The following is a 19,020-nucleotide window of genomic DNA, read 5'->3' on the forward strand; positions in this document are numbered from 1 at the left end:
CAACGAGTTGTAAATAACTCACTATTAGAAAATGGAATCAAGTTGGGGTAGAGTGGGATTCGAACCACAGACCTTTGGTCCGTGAGTCCGAGACACTTGCCACAGGACCACAGCCCGATCATCTTAACGGCCGTAGTGAACGGTGATGCGGTGAACAGCCGTCGTAACGGTGACTAGACAGTGGTTTCATTTTTTAAAGGTGTTGTCAACACCATTTTTCTAGGAAACCACTTTTCGGTCACCGTTACGACGACTGTCCACCGCATCACCGTTCACTACGGCCGTTAAGATACGGGCACCGCTGTTCTAGGAAACCCTAGCTTTAGATGTATTAATTTTAAGACCCATGTCATTTGCAGCCATTTCAAGCTTAAAAAAATCATCTTTTAATCCCGGGACAGTTCTGGAGATTAAGTCTAGGTCCTTCCAAATGTCAGCACTGTTTTTTTTTTGGCCGTTTTCTGACATTTTACGGTAAAAAAAAATCGATTAATTCGATGCTTGAATTCGATTATTTGCATGTCTCAAACGCTTGTATTTCGATTATTCCCATTATTATCGGCAAATGACGAGGTACCGAAGTACGTACTATTTTTTTCCGTCACGTGACGCCGCGCGTGCGCACAACGCGTTAGACTTTGCACAGCTGATTAACCGAAGTGTCGTATTGCGCACGTACTCCAAAAACTCAAATTACACCAAAGAAAAACAATAGATTATTTTTTTTTTTATTGCAGTGATTTTTTAGCGTTGGCGTGTTTTAAACGCGAAATTTGAGTACAATTTTGATTGGATTCATCGTATTTTTTCTCGGTGTGTTTTGGCGTCACCTCTATTTTCGCCGCTCGCAGCTAGCTTCGCGCATGTCCGCGGATGACAACCGGAAAGATCTGATATGAGTCAAGCGCGGTCGTATCACAATATTATTATCCGGAAAAGCGTGCAGTGTGATTAATATTGCCAGCGACTCGCCCGCGGCGGAGTGAATTGTGAATAGTAGTCTTCTGGTCTTCTACGCCAGTGCGTGTAAAGGCCGATTGTGATCAGAATCCGCGGCACTCGAACCCAGAAAGTCGTCCAAACCGCATCAACATGAAATTCTTCCTGTGCTTTTCCGCTGTCCTAGCGATCGGATCCTGCATACAAAGCTGTGAGTTCTTCATATTATATACCTAAAAGCATGCCTCTATGACCTATGAACCGCCCGTAGCAAAATTTCGACGCTTTTCTCAAACAAACGAGTGCCGATGGCCGCTCTTTTGTTTGGGCTAATAAAATGCTTGCAACAATACTGCGCGTTTGTTTAGAGTTCATGAGCATTGTTGCGCTTCGCCGTTTGTTGATGATACATCGTTTTAATGACGCCGTAATGTAATATTGACCTCTTTGTGACGTATTTTTCCGTGTGTAGTCAACAACATAATAATTCCGTTTTCGCTGCCATCTTTTTCAGAGTTTGGCAAATCTCACGGGATGCCATATTTTCTCCGCCGTAATTAATTGATCATAGAATTGAGAATAGTCCAGAAACCGCATACGCGCATCAAACAGAAGGCGACTAAACTACTCATAAATGAGTAGGTTTACGTTTTGACCAATCAGTTTCTTTGTAGACGTCGCTCAGTACGCAACTCCCGATTTGAATTCAACTATGCCGTTTTGTGTCCTTTTACCGCGTAGAAATACTGCTAGGATCTTAAAGCAACAGGATGCAATCACATTTCATGCGTAATTAGCAAATGAAGGTATATGTAACAAATGCATTACTTAAAAATTAAATTATTTTTCCATCTGTCAGATTGTCGAAGAAACAAAATGAGCATTTCGTTAGTGTTGCCAGGGTAGTATTTTGTTTTACCCTACTTTGCTCATCTAATGAGAGAACTAATGAAAATTGGATCTCGGATCAAACAACTCTGTGGTGGACATTTGACCCATTAGTTTCTTTGTAGACGTCGCTCAGTACGCAACTCCCGATTTGAATTCAACCATGCCGTGTTGTGTCGTTTTAAAGTGTAGAAACACTGCTGGGATCTTGAGGAAACGGGATGGGATCACATTTCATGTGTAATTAGCAAACGAATGTTTTAAGTAGCAAATGCATCCCTTAAAAATGTAATTATTTTTCCATCTGTCAGATAGTCAATTTTTTTACACTACTTTGCTTATCTTATGAGAGAAGTAATGAAAATTAGACCTCTCGGATTAAACAACGCCGAGGTGGACATTTGACCGACATTATCTTTAAAACATCAAATATTATTTAACATTACATAAAAATATCCAGTTTATGTAAAAAAAATAAACAAATTGTTTGTTTTCAAGGTCAAAGTTAATTAATTAAAATTTTCTTATTAAATGACCCTTTACTTATCTTCTCTGTTGTGTCAATTGATATTTCCGCGTGCGTAATAAAATTTTAGAGAAATTTATTAATATTTACGCATAAAATTATCTTACATTTGTGTTATGATTGTATTTTCCGCGATCTGGCGACATTACGCGGCGACTTCACGCATGCGCGCGGCGAAAGTGGGGGGACTTTTGGACACAGTCCGGTGTATTCAAATATGATTCTACGCCCCTTCTGGACCATTCTTAATTCCATGTAATTGATATTAGAGAGAAAGCTGATTATTTAGTTTTGTCGTTTGATAATTTAAAAATTACTGTTGAAATGATATACATATGTATTTACTTAGAAGTAGCCTGTATCTATTGCCGTGCAAAAAAAGGCGATCGGTATGTCGTTGGGGACGTCATCATCATTCATTTTCCGCACCTAATGGTGCATAGGGCACTACATTGATACACCAATCGCAGCGTATCTTAATCATTTTTGTTACATAAAAATAAGATAAGCTGTCTTACTGTCAACTGCTCCACAAATGTATAGTTTATGTCATGTTTTTGTTATTTTATTGTACGTTTTATAATATACTTAGGTGTACATAAATTAATTATAAACTTAAATATGCAGTTTTATTTCAACAGAGAGGGAAAAATTTTCTGAGAAGGGAATATGGAAGTCTAGGCATTTACAGGGCTTATGACCTGTCATTGGCTGGTTTGAGTGGCCACTTTACACACTGTGTAACATTCACCATTCTGCCCATGTTTGAACATCCACATTTCCTAAACTCTTCCATCTGTTGACTTTTGTGATATAGAAGTCTAGGCATCTACAGGGCTTATGACCTGTCAATGGCTGGTTTAAGTGGCCACTTTACACACTGTGTAACATTAATTAAATAATTCAATTGGATGAATCTCACCCGCATAAATAAAGGTTTCAGCTCTTTAACTTCACAAACATCAACAGATGAAAGAATTGAAGGAATATAGATGTTCAAATATGAGCAGAATGGTGAATGTTACACGGTGTGTAAAGTGGCCACTTAAACCAGCCATTGACAGGTCATAAATCCTGTAGATGCCTAGACTTCTATATAACGTTTTCTTAAATGTTCTTCATCTATGTTGTAATATGTTAATATAAACAGCTCCCCATGGAGTTGAATCCAGTCCTCGTCTACAAAAATTTGGACAAACTCAAAATATTGTTGATAAATTACCTGGTCCATGAAGAAGTATAGAAATTGAAAAAATAACATTTTCAGGCGTCGCCCAGTCTAGTATGTAGGTGAAATAATTCAATTAGACGAATCTCACCCGCATGAATAAAGGTTTCAGCTCTTTAACTTCACAAACATCAACAGATGAAAGAATTGAAGGAATATAGATGTTCAAATATAGGCAGAATGGTGAATGTTACGCAGTGTGTAAAGTGGCTAATCAAACCAGCCATTGACAGGTCCATAAGCCCTGTAGATGCCTAGATTTCTATATTACATTTTCTTAAATGTTCTTCATCTCTGTTGTAATATGTTAATATAAACAGCTCCCCAGGGAGTTGAATCCAGTCCTTGTCTATATAAATTTGGACAAACTCAAAATATTGTCGATAAATTACCTGGTCCATGAAGAAGTATAGAAATTGAAAAAATAACATTTTCAGGCGTTGCCTAGTCTAGTATGTAGGTGAAATAATTCAATTAGACGAATCTCACCCGCATAAATAAAGGTTTCAGCTCTTTAACTTCACAAACATCAACAGATGAAAGAATTTAAGGAATATATATGTTCAAATATACGCCACTTAAACCAGCCATTGACAGGTCATAAGCCCTGTAGACGCCTAGACTTCTATATTACCTTTTCTTAAATGTTATTCGTCTCTGTTGTGATATGTTAATATAAATATGTATGTAGAACTGTTGATTTCCCAAATAAAATATAAAATATGGCGAAAATGAACTGTAACTTGAGACGGGGACGGCCGAGGAAGACAGGGCACGATCAGATAAAGTAACGTTTATTCTTTTACATTTTTAGTCTCAGTTAAAATCCAACCGGGCTAAAGGCCGTTGACTCTGAAAGGCACCTTTAAACCGCTTGCCACTTGAAACGTACTGTTTATCCGTCCGACGGATCCACGTTATTGATGGCGTCCGTGCCTCGGACGATAACGCGTTATCGAGCGCGGAGATCCACGCTCGGATAACCTCTAAATCAATATGTGCGTGAAGGCCTTATCAATTTCGATCGATCGACGTTTACATTGTATCTGGGTTATCGAGTGCCGGTGTGCCCAATCTCCTATTGCCATCGGCTCTTTTATTTATTTATTTATTTGTTCTTTTCTCAGAGTAACAATGCGCCAAGCTATAGAGGAGCCCAAACGTAGGAAAACCATCTATTTATTTGACACTTTATATACATATAAGGACGGGCATATTGCCTTGAAAATTACAATTACACGGACATATTGAATCTTACAATTTTATACTAAAATTAAAAGCAAAGATTAACAAAAAAAATATATATATAAATAAAACAATATTTTGAGTTTGTCCAAATTTTTGTAGACAAGGACTGGATTCAACGCCCTGCGGAGCTGTTTATATTAACATGTTACAACAGAGATGAAGAACATTTAAGAAAAGGTAATATAGAAGTCTGGGCATCTACAGGGCTTATGACCTGTCAATGGCTGGTTTGAGTGGCCACTTTACACACTGTGTAACATTCACCATTCTGCCCATATTTGAACATCTTTATTCCTTCTATTCTTTCATCTGTTGATGTTTGTGAAGTTAAAGAGCTGAAACCTTTATTTATGCGGGTGAGATTCATCTAATTGAATTATTTCACCTACATACTAGACTAGGCAACGCCTGAAAATATTATTTTCTCAATTTCCATACTTCTTATATTACCTTTTCTTAAATGTTATTCATCTCTGTTGTAATATGTTAATATAAACAGCTCCCCAGGGAGTTGAATCCAGTCCTTGTACAAAAATTTGGACAAACTCAAAATATTGTCGTCATGTGTTTGTTGTGAAACAAAACAAAATGGCCGCCAATTTGCTGCTAACCAACATCGCTTGCGTTCTATGAAACAGCGATAGGGCTTCTCTGTAGGTTGACGCATTAATACTCTGAGGTTCTTTTACAATTTACGTATTACTTATTTTACATTAATGATAATTTTCCCCTCTCACTGGGGTGTCCGTCCAGTGCCGAGGTAGACATTTTACAAAATGTGAAACATGCAAGATTAGCTATTTAACAGATCAAAGAATTGAAGGAATATAGATGTTCAAATATAGTCAGAATGGTGAATGTTACGCAGTGTGTAAAGTGGCCACTTAAACCAGCCATTGACAGGTGAAAAGCCCTGTAGATGCCTAGACTTCTATATTACCTTCTCTTAAATGTTCTTCATCTCTGTTGTAAAATGTTAATAGTAATTATCTGTTCTTATATTGTAATATTAATTCCCCGTGAATTGTGTGAATGGACGACGTCCGTAGATACATAAATAAATAATCATCTCTTTGCGGTCTGTGCAGGCGAGAAGCCCCCGGTGAGCGCGTCCGACGACTGGATCACCATGGAGGAGCCGTGCGTGGACAGCGTGCGGCGGCAGGTGCAGATGGAGCTGCACGCGTCCATGCAGTACCTCGCCATGGCCGCCCACTTCTCCAAAGACACGGTCAGTGGAATCAGATCCGTGCCTCGATTATGAACGCCGTCTTCATCTGTATATATCGAGACGGTATACTCAACTTCTGTGCTGTCTGTATCTACCTCGGTATGTTCTACCCGCTTGCCACATCCACACGATCATACGATCGAAACTAGCCAATGGAATGACCGCAAACAATTACTCCGCGTTCCTTACGTCATTAACATTTAAAATAGTTCTCATTTATATTTTCAATAAGCTTCTGTAATAAAAAGTGCTCACTTCAAAGCGATTATAAACTCCAATAAATCCCAATTCAAGCAAAAAATGCTCGCTTGAACATGAATTTTGCATGACTTTTGGAAATCACCAGGACGGTACGCTTAACGATCGTCTGTATGTATCTACCGATCGACTACAAAGCCGGCTCCTAAAATGTCGCAGTACATACACTCGGAAAGATAGTAAAACAGACGGAATAAATATAATAACTAAATTATTTTTTTAGAGTGGTAACTTTCTGACGCATATAATCTGTGTCTGACGCCTAGATACTTTAATTTGTTAATAGGACAGAACCTAGCGACATTATTTTCACATCTAGGCGCTCGTTTTATTAAAGTGACAATTATGTCTGAATTTAATTCTACTTCAAAACTTCATTATTTCTCTCTCATATTTTAATAGGCTTTAAGAAAAAAAGTGCCAACCTCAAAACAGTAAAAAAAAATTAATAAATCATAATTTAAGGAAAAATTGTTCTGTGGAAAAATTTTTTTGACACTTTTAATGCGTAGATAAATGTATCGAGGGGTTCTAGACCTGTCGGTATAAACCGATGTACTTACCTCAAAACTTGATGGTGGGGTATCCGGTAGTGTATCTTTGTAGTCGGTCGGGAGACTTTTATCTTCAACTATGACGTCGTACTGAAACTATGTCATTTTAGAGCGTAGATATGTGTACCATGGCGTACGCTTCCCTTGTTTCATATCTATGTACCTACCCAAAACTTGAAGGTGGGAGGTCGGTAGTATATCTTTGTAATCGCAACTATACCGTCGAGGTGAAGGTATGACGTCATTATCTTCCCATCATAATCGAGGCCCTGATCGCTATATTCTCGGGTAGCTCGAGATCGGTTTTAATTTGTGGAAGGTAATATTTTTTTTTTAGTTTAAATCCCAACTTTTATGTATGGAAGTGAAACACGAAACTGGCAGAGGAAGGATGAAAGCCGAGTGAAGGCGTCGATGTGCGATCTCTTAGACAAATGTGTGGGAAATCAATGTATGACAGGGTTACGGATGATGAAATCAAGAGTGTAAATCTGAGTCAGGTATAATTGATACGATTATGAATATGAACGATACGGTCTCTCAGATGGTTTGGTCATGCAGAACAGATGGATGATGAAAGAATGGTAAAACAAGTGTAAATGGCGAGGACGACCGAGGAAGACGTGGCATGATCAGATAAACCAAAATCTCAAGTCCGGTCATGTGCAAGAAGGCGTGATGATAGCAGTAGTGACATCATTGGACACGCGGAGCGAATGGACAGCTAAAGAACGGATGCAGAAAACGGGGAAGACCGAGAGAGACACGGCACGTTCGAATCCAACGAATTGAAATTGAATCGGGCCGGGGTCCCGTGGCTAGTGTTGCGGACTCTCGGGCCGGAGGTCCGAGGTTCAGACCCCACTCTACCCCAACTTGATTTCCATTCTCTAACAGCGAGTTATTTACGACTCGTTGAAAATGGCCACCAAAATTGAAATATCAAGGTAAATCATAAGATTAATAAAAAAAATACTCGTAGATGTCAAGAGTAGGAATAATCGACGAAGATGTATGAATGTAGAGAAAGCGAGGCGTGTATGCAAAGACAGTGATGACAGTGGCGTTATTCTCTGCATACCACTACGGAGAAGCAGCGTGATGGTTTGTTGGTGTTGTTAGATAAATAAATAAAATAAGGTGATCATTCTTCGATAGATACCGGAGCAGGAACCTCGAGCGGACCTTTCGTCTATAAATGGCGCTTTATAAATCAGCCTATTATTATTATTAAATAAAGCGCTCTTTCAACATAATGAGTAACAAAATAAAGATGGATGATGTCCAAAGAGTAGCTTTCATATTTTGTAGGTAGTTACTCTCGCGCATGTGGCTAACAGGCTGCTTGCTGATTCCCGGAAGATGGTCGATGCACATGCGTAGTTAGAGAGGGACGAGGCCTATTCGTTTCGTTTCACGCAACATTCCCGCTCAACTATGCGTTATTGACATTGCAGATCAACCGGCCCGGCTTCGCCAAGTTCTTCTTCGAGAGCGCGTCCGAAGAGAGGGAACACGCCATCAAGCTGATCCACTACCTGAGCATGCGCGGAGAGCTGACGTCCAAACTGACGTCTCTCATCTCCGTCCCCGTGAGTACACCCTCAGAATCCTGGACTCCCCGTTTATATACTTATTCCAGTTTTGATCGGACCGGTCCGATCTGGCTCGGAGGCATGATGCATTTTATTGAAATTTCAACCTGAAATGCCTCGATCGCCAGGTGCCGGCGGCCACGGCGTGGGACGGCGGCCTGTCGGCGCTGAACGACTCCCTGAAGCTGGAGGCCGAGGTCACGCAGAGCATCCGCGCGGTCATCGAGACGTGCGAGAGCACCAAGCACTGCGTCAGGCAGTGCAACGAGGGCACGGAGCAGTGCAAGCAAGTCTGCACCGACTTCAACGACTACCACGTGAGTACGGACCCGAATGTGTTCCCCGCTTATTTGTCTTCAGCGATGTTCTGAGTGTCCAAATGCTTGTCGACAGGCTGAATTTCCACCCCGGGGGATATGATACTATTTGAATCGGGTCGTGGTCCCGTGGCTAGTGTCTCGGACTCGCGTCTCAAAGGTCCGTGGTTTGAATCCCACTCTGCCCCAACTTGATTTCCATTTTCTAAAAGTGAGTTATTTACAACTCGTTGAAAATAGCCCTTAAAATTAAATATTTGGGTAAATCTTAATAACTCAAATTTTTCTTTTTTCATTAATGAAACATAAATAAAATTTGATCGAAGTTTGTTGCAACAGATTGGGAAAATATTTTAAGAAAGAAATATGGAAGTATAGGCATTCACAGGGCTTATGACCTGTCATTGAGCTAACGAAACATTCACCATTCTGCCTATATTTGAACGTCTATATTCCTTCAATTCTTTCATCTGTTGATTTTTGTGAAGTTAGTTGTCTACAAAAATTTGGACAAACTCAAAATATTGTTGATAAATTACCTGGTCCATGAAGAAGTATAGAAATTGAAAAAATAACATTTTCAGGCGTTGCCTAGTCTAGTATGTAGGTGAAATAATTCAATTAGATGAATCTCACCCGCATAAATAAAGGTTTCAGCTCTTTAACTTCACAAACATCAACAGATGAAAGAATTGAAGGAATATAGATGTTCAAATATAGGCAGAATGGTGAATGTTACACAGTGTGTAAAGTGGCCACTTTAACCAGCCATTGACAGGTCATAAGCCCTGGAGATGCCTAGACTTATATATTACCATTTCTCACATGTTCTTCATTTCTGTTGTAATATGCTAATTATTAACAAAGTTCTTACAAGGTTATGTCATTTTGCAAAAGCGTTAGAGATGGGACAAATTGATCAATGTAAATTGATCGAATATAAAAATAATTTATTAATGTTGTTCATGAAAAAAAGTAAAAATGTCTTATTTTTTTTGTGAATAATTGTCTTAAGCGCACTATAATAGGCTTGTTTTTGCGTTTTTATATCAATTTTCGGAAACAGAATTTCACGCTTGCATGAAAAAACTGATAAAATCTATTTTATCAGTACATGGTCAGTGCTCAGTGCTCAGTACTTCCCCACCACTAGTCACATTAGTTTGGCAGCTGTCATTTTTATCAAGCTAAATTTTAAGGACTATAGTGTATTCAACAACGTTTGAGCATATCCAAATGCTTGCAGACTGGCTGAATTTCTTCCCTAGGGAGTCATTCATATTTAAATTTATTTCAACAGAGAGGGGGAACATCGAGTGGCCACTTAAAACCAGACTTCCATATTCCCTTCTCAAAAATGTTTTCCCTCGCTGTTTGCAACAGAGATGAAGAACATTTTAGAGAAGTTAATATCTCTTAAATGTTCTTCATCTCTGTTGTAATATGTCAATGTTAACAGCTCCTCAGGAAGTTGAATCCAGTCCTTGTCTGCAAAAATTTTGGCAAACTTAAAATATTTTACCATTTATTATTTGAGAATTAATTCTTATCTCACTCGTAGGAAACAAAATATTCAGATAGATAATTATTGTCAACCAGCGTTGATGTTACCTCGGGTGTACCTCAGGGTGCCCATTTGGCACTCCTGCTTTTCATTTATTGATGATGTTGCTAAATCAAAGTGTATTTCCATTATTTCTCATGTTCGACCGAATGACGTGGTCGATGCGCAGATATCAGACTACCTGACGGGGGAGTTCCTCGAGGAGCAGTACAAGGGCCAGCGCGAGCTCGCCGGGCGCGTGTCCACGCTGGGGAAGATGGTGTCCGCCTACCGCGCGCTCGGAGACTTCATGTTCGACAAGAAGCTGCTCAACGGGGAGATGTAATTCCCGCGAAGGGCTGCGCACCCCGCATCAAATATTACAACTTTATAGATTAGCTCTTACAAATCTAGTGACGTCGCTCTGTCTTAGGATTCCCGCCCATCATCGGGACTCTCCAAACATTATTGTTTTTGTATATTTTATGTATAAATAATCCTATTGTATGTTTTTGAAATATAATAAATATCTTGTATAATTAATCGCTTTATTATTTATCCCATACTTTTGATTAATCTACAGTAGTATACATTCATAGAGGAGTGAAACAGGGATGTGTGGTGTCACCATGGCTGTTCAACGTGTTCGATATCGATAACTGCATGAAAAAACTGAAAGGCTTAAGAATGGGAGCAAAAGAGGATGATTTAAATGTCAATTGCCTTTTGTTTGCTGACGATGCCGCGCTTCTTGCTAACAACAAAGAGGAACTGCAACTCTTGGTAACAAAGGTCTACGCTGTATGCGAGGGAAGCCATTTGCTGACAAACGTCGATACATCCAATGTGGTGGTTTTTGCAAGAGATGAAAGTATGGCTAAATGTGAAATCGCTGTGAATGGAGTTATACTAAAACAAATAGAGGAGTTTGTGTATCTGGGAAGTATGTTCACTAGGGATGGAAAAGAGGGTGAGTGCCGGGAACAGAGTGAACGGTGCGCTTAAATCAACTTTGGCAAATAAATGTTTGTCGCAAGAGGCAAAATTAGCAGTTCACAACAGAGTCCTGGTCCCGACCCTGATGCATGGGAGCAAAGTATGGACTTGGAAAAACAGGGATGAAAGTAGGCTGAACGCTGTCGAAATGCGATCTCTCGAGCGAATGTGTGGTAAAACTATGTTCGATAGATGCGCAAATGTCGAGATCCGTACTTTATGCAAGGCTGAGACGAGCATTATCGACAGAATCAAGAAAGGGGTGCTGCGTCGGTTTGGCCATCTGGAACGAATGGACAGCGAAAGAACGGCTAAGAATTTTTACAATGCGAATGTTGATGGATGCAGAAATAGAGGTAGACCGAGAAAGACATGGCATGACCAAATCCAACAGATACTCGAAGATAGACATGTCAAAAGTCGGAATAATCGGTGCGGGCGCATGAGAAGATATGTAAAGGTAGAGGAAGCGAGATCTGTATGCAAAGATAGAGTGATGTGGCGTTCTATATATATATATATATATGTTCTAAGAGCAAGAAAAAAGTGTAAAACTGAGGAAATTAAAAATGTATGGAAAAAATAGGAATTCCAGAAAAATTGTAAAAACGGCAATGGACAATATTTTTTTAACCTATTTTCAATAATTTCACTAAAAATATTTTTTCAAGCAATGTCGCGTAATCTGCTTTTTTATTTGATTTAAAAACAGCGTGTCAAAATTATTTCACGTCTAAATAAAATTTTAAAAAATTGAATTTGCATAAAATGACGTAAAATAATTTTTCTTCTTAATGTTGGGAAATTTCATTTACATGGTATCACTTTTTTTTCTATGGCATCACTAAAAACAACTGTCAAATAGATCGCGGTATTTTACGCCATCTTTTTTATAACTTTAAACATCGCAATTCAATGATATTAAAACTTTATAGTTCCTAAGCGTTTGTCAACTGCGTATCATGATTTGTACAAGTCAATATGACGTTTTTGTTCCAATGAAAACTAAGACTAACCCTAAAGGAAGACACTTGAACAAAAAGGTCGATTGCACTGCACCTGCTTTGAATTTAGGTTAAGACGATAATTTATCCTTTATTAGTTGTTCGCCTGTTTTTATTCTACATTCGCGTGGCGCGCTCGGGCCGCGGCATCCTTGCGGCATAATTTTGTTTTTTTTGACACATCAAATGAATTCCGAATTTTTTTAAGCGTAAAACCGGGGTGATGAAAAATGTAAAAAAGCCATTTTCGAGTTTTTGGGAGACAAATAAAAGCAATTAATTTTTATATTTGTAGATAAACAATAACACTACTCGGCAATGTATTGAGCACGTCCAAATGCTTGCAGACTGGCTGAATTTTCTTTTCTTTCTTTAAAAAATTTGTAGCAACAGAGAGGGAGAGCATTTAAGAGAATGTAATAATATAGAAGTCTAGGCATCTACAGGGCTTATGACCTGGTTTGAGTGGCCGCTTTACGCACTGTGTAACATTCACCATTTTGCCCATATTTTAACATCTATATTCCTTCAATTCTTTCATCTGTCGATGTTTGTGAAGTTAAAGAGCTGAAACCTTTATTTATGCGGGTGAGATTCATCTAATTGAATTATTTCACCTACATAGCCTGAAAATGTTATTTTTTCAATTTCTATACTTCTTCAAGGACCGGGTGAATTTATCAACAATATTTTGAGTTTGTCCAAACTTTTGTAGACAAGGACTGGATTCAACTCCCTGGGGAGCTGTTTATATTAACATATTACAACAGAGATGAAGAACATTTAAGAGAAGGTAATATAGAAGTCTGGGCATCTACAGGGCTTATGACCTGTCAATGGCTGGTTTAAGTGGCCGCTTTACACACTGTGTAACATTCACCATTCTGCCCATATTTGAACATCTATATTCCTTTATTTCTTTCATCTGTCGATGTTTGTGAAGTTAAAGAGCTGAAACCTTTATTTATGCGGGTGAGATAGTTTTATGTTCAGTTTCTTGTATTTGCTTCTTCATGTAACTGTTGTAATTGGCTAAGGCCGTATATATAATAAATAAAATAAAACAAAAATGAGTAAAATCAATCAAAAGAAAAAATTAAGAGACGGTTGAAACGCAATGAAAAGTCGATTTCCGAAACATCTTTATTGACTAACAAAACAGAAATGTACACAGCCGGGCGGGCGGGGGGGTCAGTACTGCTCCGCCATCATCAGCACGACCAGGCTGCTCCAGCCGGTGAAGGGGCGGCAGCCGGAGCCCGCGCCGGTCTTGTCGTTGTACTGCTCCCAGACGTACCCGCTGCGGAAGTACTCGCGCATCGCGTTATCTGCGGAGCGGCGATAAACACACATTACGGGAAGCAAAGGGCGAATGGTCCAAACAGGACTTTGACTCCTGTCATAGTTTCGAAGTCATTTGAATAACATACAGTAAAACCCCCTTTTTTAGTTTTTCAAGCGAGCAAGAAAAGAGAGTAAAACTGAGGAAAACAATAGGAATTACAGACTCGTGGTGTAATGATCAGCGCCAGCCACTCTTTTGTACAAACATTTAAGGCTACTCTTTTGTACAAACATTTAAGGCTACTCTTTTGTACGAATATTAAAAGCCACTCTTTTGTACGAATATTAAAAAGCACTCTTTTGTACGAATATTAAAAGCCACTCTTTTATACGAATATTAAAAGCCACTCTTTTGTACGAATATTAAAAGCCACTCTTTTGTACGAATATTAAAAGCCACTCTTTTGTACGTTGTAATTTGTTTCCAGCTAAACATGATATGTCTTGTAGAAGTATATTATAATAACATTTTTAAAAGTAAGTGAACGGTGCACTGAAATCTACTTTGGCAAACAAATGTTTGTCGCAAGAGGCAAAATTAGCAGTTCACAATGGAGTCCTGGTCCCGACCCTGATGTATAGGAGCGAAGTATGGACTATGGAAAAACAGGGATGAAAGAAGGCTGAATGCTGTCGAAATGCGATCTCTTAGGCGAATGTGTGGTAAAACTATGTACGATAGATGCACAAATGTTGAGATCCGTTCCTTATGTACGGCTGAGACAAGCATTATCGACAAAATCAAGAAAGGAGCTCTGCGCTGGTTCGGACATGTAGAACGAATGGACAGCGAAAGAACGGCTAAGAATATTTACAATGCGAATGCTGATGGATGCAGAAATAGAGGTAGACCGAGAAAGACATGGCATGACCAAATCCAACAAATACTTGAAGATGGACATCGAAAAGTCGTAATAATCGGCGCGCGTGCATGAGAAGATGTATGAATGTAGAGGAAGCGAGATCTGTATGCAAAGATAGTGTTGTGGCGTTCTATCCTCTCTACCTACCCTTACGGGAAACAGTGTGATGGTTTGTTGTTGTTTATATTAATATTTAAAAAATGATTTTTTCACACTAGAATATTTCATAGTCCCTGGGCTCGTACCTGAAGCATAAGACTGATCATCTTGCCTTCACGTAACAAAAATTATCAAAATACGCTGCGATCGGTGTAATAGAATATTCCATAAACCTGAAGCGTAAGACTGACCATCTTACCTTCATGTAACAAAAATGATCAAGATACACTGCGATCAGTGTAACAATGCAGTGCCCTATGCACCATTAGGTGCGTAAAGGGAATGATAATGATAATGGAACATAATAAGGCCTTGTTATAGCAAACCAAATTAAAAATCATTAATACGTCATCTTACATGCGTGCATCCCCCGTCACTTTCAATAATTGACTGAATCTGTTTCACACAAACATCGGCCACAGAACCGCGTCTCTGTCTTCCTTGTTATGAGCTCTATCTCCGTGCTGTATCTTACACAGATTTATTGTCTTTTAAGAGTTAAGTTAGTCGGCTTCGTGGTGTTATGGTAAGCACATTTTCCTACCATGCAAGGGGTCTCTGGTTCGATTCCCGAAATGGTTGATATGAAATATGATTTAAAAGGATGTTTTTCACTAGAATATTCCATAAACCTGAAGCGTAAGACTGATCATCTTAGCTTCATGTAATTAAAATGATCAAGATACGCTGCCATCGGTGTAACAATGCAGTGCCCTATGCACCATTAGGTGCGGAAAGGAAATGACGATGATGATTATGAAATATAATTTAGCTCTGTTATATCAAACCAAATTAAAATCATAAATACGTCATCTTACATGCGTGCGTCCCCCGTCACTGTCAATAATTGGCTGAATCTGTTTCACACAAACAAAGGAAGACCTTGCACAGATATATTGCCTTTTAAGAGTCGAGTTAGTGTCTCGATGTTGGTGCTCTATTTGTCCCCGGAATGGGCGCGAGTTGCGTCGTCAGTAATTGGATGATTCGTCTCTGCCGACAGCCGGATGGCCCGCTCCAGGGGAGCAGCCTGCCGGTGGAAATAACCGATCCTCACCTACGACGTTGGCCCGCAGGCGCGCGTACAGCTCGCGCGCGCGCCGCGCGTCGGCCGCCTCGCCGCGCCCGTAGTGGTGCAGCGCGGCCAGCGCCAGGTAGTTGATGTTGAGCCACACCTGGCCGCGCCAGTACGGCGGGTCGTGCTCCGTGTTGCGCTTCATGTACAGCGGCGACGACATGGACAGCGACCTTTTGGAAAAAAATTAGAATCACACGCAGATTCTTGATTGCTCCAATTGGCTCGTTTCCATTTTTCAAAGCCACTCTTTTGTACGAATATTAATAGGCACTCTTTTGAACAAACATTAAAAGCCATTCTTTTGTACGAATATTAAAAGGCACTCTATTCAACAAATATTAAAAGCCATTCTTTTGTACGAACATTAAAAGGCACTCTTTTCAACAAACATTAAAAGCCATTCTTTTGTACGAATATTAAAAGGCACTCTTTTCAACAAATATTAAAAGCCATTCTTTTGTACGAACATTAAAAGGCACTCTTTTCAACAAACATTAAAAGCCATTCTTTTGTACGAATATAAAAAAAGACACTCTTTTGAACAAACATTAAAACCCTTTCTTTTGTACGAATATTAAAAGGCACTCTTTGGAACAAACATTCAAAATCATTCTTTTGTACGAATATTAAAAGGCATTCTTTTGAACAAACATTAAAAGCCACTCTTTTGTGCGATTATTAAAAGGCACTCTTTTGAACAAACATCCAAAGCCACTATTTTGTACAAATATTAAAAGCCACGCTTTTGTAAGAATTTCAATATTTGTTTTCAGCTATTTTTATTTAATTTAATAATGTGTTGAGTATGCCAAAAATTTTGCAGACAGGCTGGATTTTCTCTCTAGGGAGTTATTCCGATCTAAATTTGTTGCAACAGAGAGTAAAAACATTTTTGAAAAGTTCATATGTAGGTCTAGGCATTTACAGGGATTATGACCTGTCATTGGCTGGTTTAATATTTTTTTTATTTTTTTATCTAATAACTGGTAAAAGAAGAAGTATAAAAATTTGAAAATTGTTTTCAGGCGTTGCCTAGTAGGTGATTTGGTTCAGCCGGATGAATCTCACCCACGTGATGAAGGTTTCGGCTCTTTTACATCACAAAAGTCGGCAGACAGAAAAGTTAAGGAACTGTGGATGTTTAAACACGCAGAAAGTGAATGTTACACAGTGTGTAAAGTGGCCACTTAAGCCAGCCAATGACAGGTCATAAGCCTTGTAAATGCCTAGATCTCCATATTCCCTTGTCTAAGGTGTTTTCCCTCCAAGAAATCCAGTCTGTCTGCAAACATTGTCAAAAAGAGTGGCAGTCCGCGTCACCTGAGGCCGGCGCGGCTCCACAGCGCGTCGGGCGCGTCCAGCGTGCGCAGCAGCGCGCCCAGCATGGCGTCGCCGGGCGGCAGCGCGCGCAGCAGCAGCGGGAACAGGCTGACGTAGCCGTGCGCGGAGACCACGAGGCGCGGCTCGGGCGCGCTCAGCACGGCGCGCGTCACGCCGCCGCCCGCGTCCGCCGCGCCGCGCGCCGCCACCGCCGGCCGCCGCAGCGCCACCGCGTCCGTGTGCAGCCCTGGGGGCGCGACGAGATAATCGCAAATTTAAAAGAAGAATCCCGTACTGCGGGGAATTATCACTTTTTTTTAATACATATTAGTAGCATTTTTTTTTTATATCGGCGGAAACGGTTCATTGCATCGGCTACGCCCGTCATACGTCATGATTTGGTTAAATTTTGAATTTTGTTTGTGACTGTTTAAATTTAAATAGAACATCGTCAGAATCCTGACGTCACAATAGAGAAATATCACACACTTCGAATGCCGATAAAAGTATATGAAATGGATTAAGAATAATTGATTGTATTTTATATGGATATTGTGGGGAAAGTTTTTCATGCATAACTTTAAAAATGAAATTATAAAAAAAATGTCACTAGAAAAACGCGACATGTTTAGTATTGATAGTTGTGACTTCAAAATTTGTGACGATGTTCTATAAAAATTTTAACGGTTAGGAACAAAGTTGAAAATTAACAGCAATTTTTTTGCTCGACAGTACATTTTTGTTTCGGCCTCGTGGTGTAATGGTCAGCGCGTTTGCCTGCCATTCAAGAGGTCTCCGGTTCCGATTCTCAACATGGTTGATATGAAATATATATTTAAAAGGGTGTTTTCACACCAGAATATTTCATAGACCCTGGGCTGATACCTGAAGCGTAAGACCGATCATCTTACCCACATGTAAAAAAAATGTCAAGATACGCTGCGATTGGTGTACCAATGCAGTGCCCTATGCACCATTAGGTGCGGAAATGGAATGATGATGTATTTTATACTCTTAATACTTTAAATATGTAAAAATAAAAAAACGTGATATTTTCCTATTGTCAGGGCCGAACATGTCGCGTTTTTGTAGAGACATATTTTTTAACAATTTTATTTTTTAAATTATTTATGAAAACATCTCTCCACAAAATTGATTTTGAAAATACGATTAAGTTTTTTTAAATCCGTTTCGCATATTTTTATCGGAAAAATATACTTTTTTTTTCTTCATAAATTGGTAGCCCACCCCATACATATGTGAGCGTGGTACAGAGTGAGCCTTTTTTTGTGTTTATTCTTAACCTTTCCGAGTATCAGGAATGCTATTTTATTTTATTTTATTTAGCAATAGGGGGTACCGTAGTCGGCGAAGGTCTGCGCGTCGGCGGCCCAGTGCAGCGCGGCCAGGGCGCCGGGGTCGGCCAGCGCCGCGGCGGCGGCGGCGTAGTGGCGGCGCGCGCCGTCGCGCCGCAGCGCCCGCGCCAGGCCGCCCAGCGCGCGCGCGCCCAGCAGCATCCAGCAGCGCAGGTCCACGTGGCGCTCCGCCGCGCCCGGGTGGCTCGCCCTGCAACACGCGGCGATTCAAATAATCCACCGAGCCGGACTTCAAATTACAGCGATAGCGACTGCGAACCGCTGGCCGTTTCTCCGTGGGCAGCGGGATGTTTGAAATGAAAGGAGTCTAAAAAGTTGCCTTTTGGATTACTCAGAATGCAAAAAATATCAAAAAAAATATGCGACACTACTTTTGGGCCTCAACCAGAGCTTGAAGTTTTCGAAAAAGTCGATATTTTTTAGTAAACCGGCTGTCATTTCGTATTTAAGTAAGAAAATCAGTCTAATTAAATGTTATAATGTGCATTAAATCTTATTAAATAAGAATCCAAGGGCGTGAGTTGCACTTTGTTTTGTAACAAATGGGTAGCAT

The 19,020-nt window shown here is 39.8% G+C and overlaps 2 protein-coding genes across 2 annotated transcripts; one reads left to right on the forward strand and one right to left on the reverse strand.

Moving 5' to 3' along the window:
- The first annotated feature begins 871 nt into the window (after window positions 1-871).
- Fer1HCH (ferritin 1 heavy chain) lies at window positions 872-10,867 on the forward strand. Its single transcript, XM_088241355.1, has 5 exons — window positions 872-1,150; window positions 5,918-6,060; window positions 8,330-8,464; window positions 8,596-8,784; window positions 10,518-10,867. The coding sequence occupies exons 1-5, from the start codon at window positions 1,093-1,095 to the stop codon at window positions 10,671-10,673; spliced, it is 681 nt and encodes a 226-aa protein (XP_088097481.1). The 5' UTR covers window positions 872-1,092; the 3' UTR covers window positions 10,674-10,867.
- Window positions 10,868-13,452: 2,585 nt separating this feature from the next.
- Window positions 13,453-18,688, reverse strand: GCS1 (mannosyl-oligosaccharide glucosidase). Its single transcript, XM_088241356.1, has 4 exons — window positions 18,452-18,688; window positions 17,092-17,338; window positions 15,751-15,941; window positions 13,453-13,655 (listed from the first exon to the last, which is right to left on the reverse strand). Exons 1-4 carry the CDS (start codon window positions 18,606-18,608, stop codon window positions 13,519-13,521), a joined length of 732 nt encoding a protein of 243 aa, XP_088097482.1. The 5' UTR covers window positions 18,609-18,688; the 3' UTR covers window positions 13,453-13,518.
- Window positions 18,689-19,020: the final 332 nt, after the last annotated feature.

Source organism: Micrasema longulum, unplaced genomic scaffold, assembly GCF_059751315.1.
Source record: "Micrasema longulum isolate JH-2025_06_02 unplaced genomic scaffold, ASM5975131v1 h1tg002853l, whole genome shotgun sequence".
Lineage (NCBI taxonomy): Eukaryota > Metazoa > Arthropoda > Insecta > Trichoptera > Brachycentridae > Micrasema > Micrasema longulum.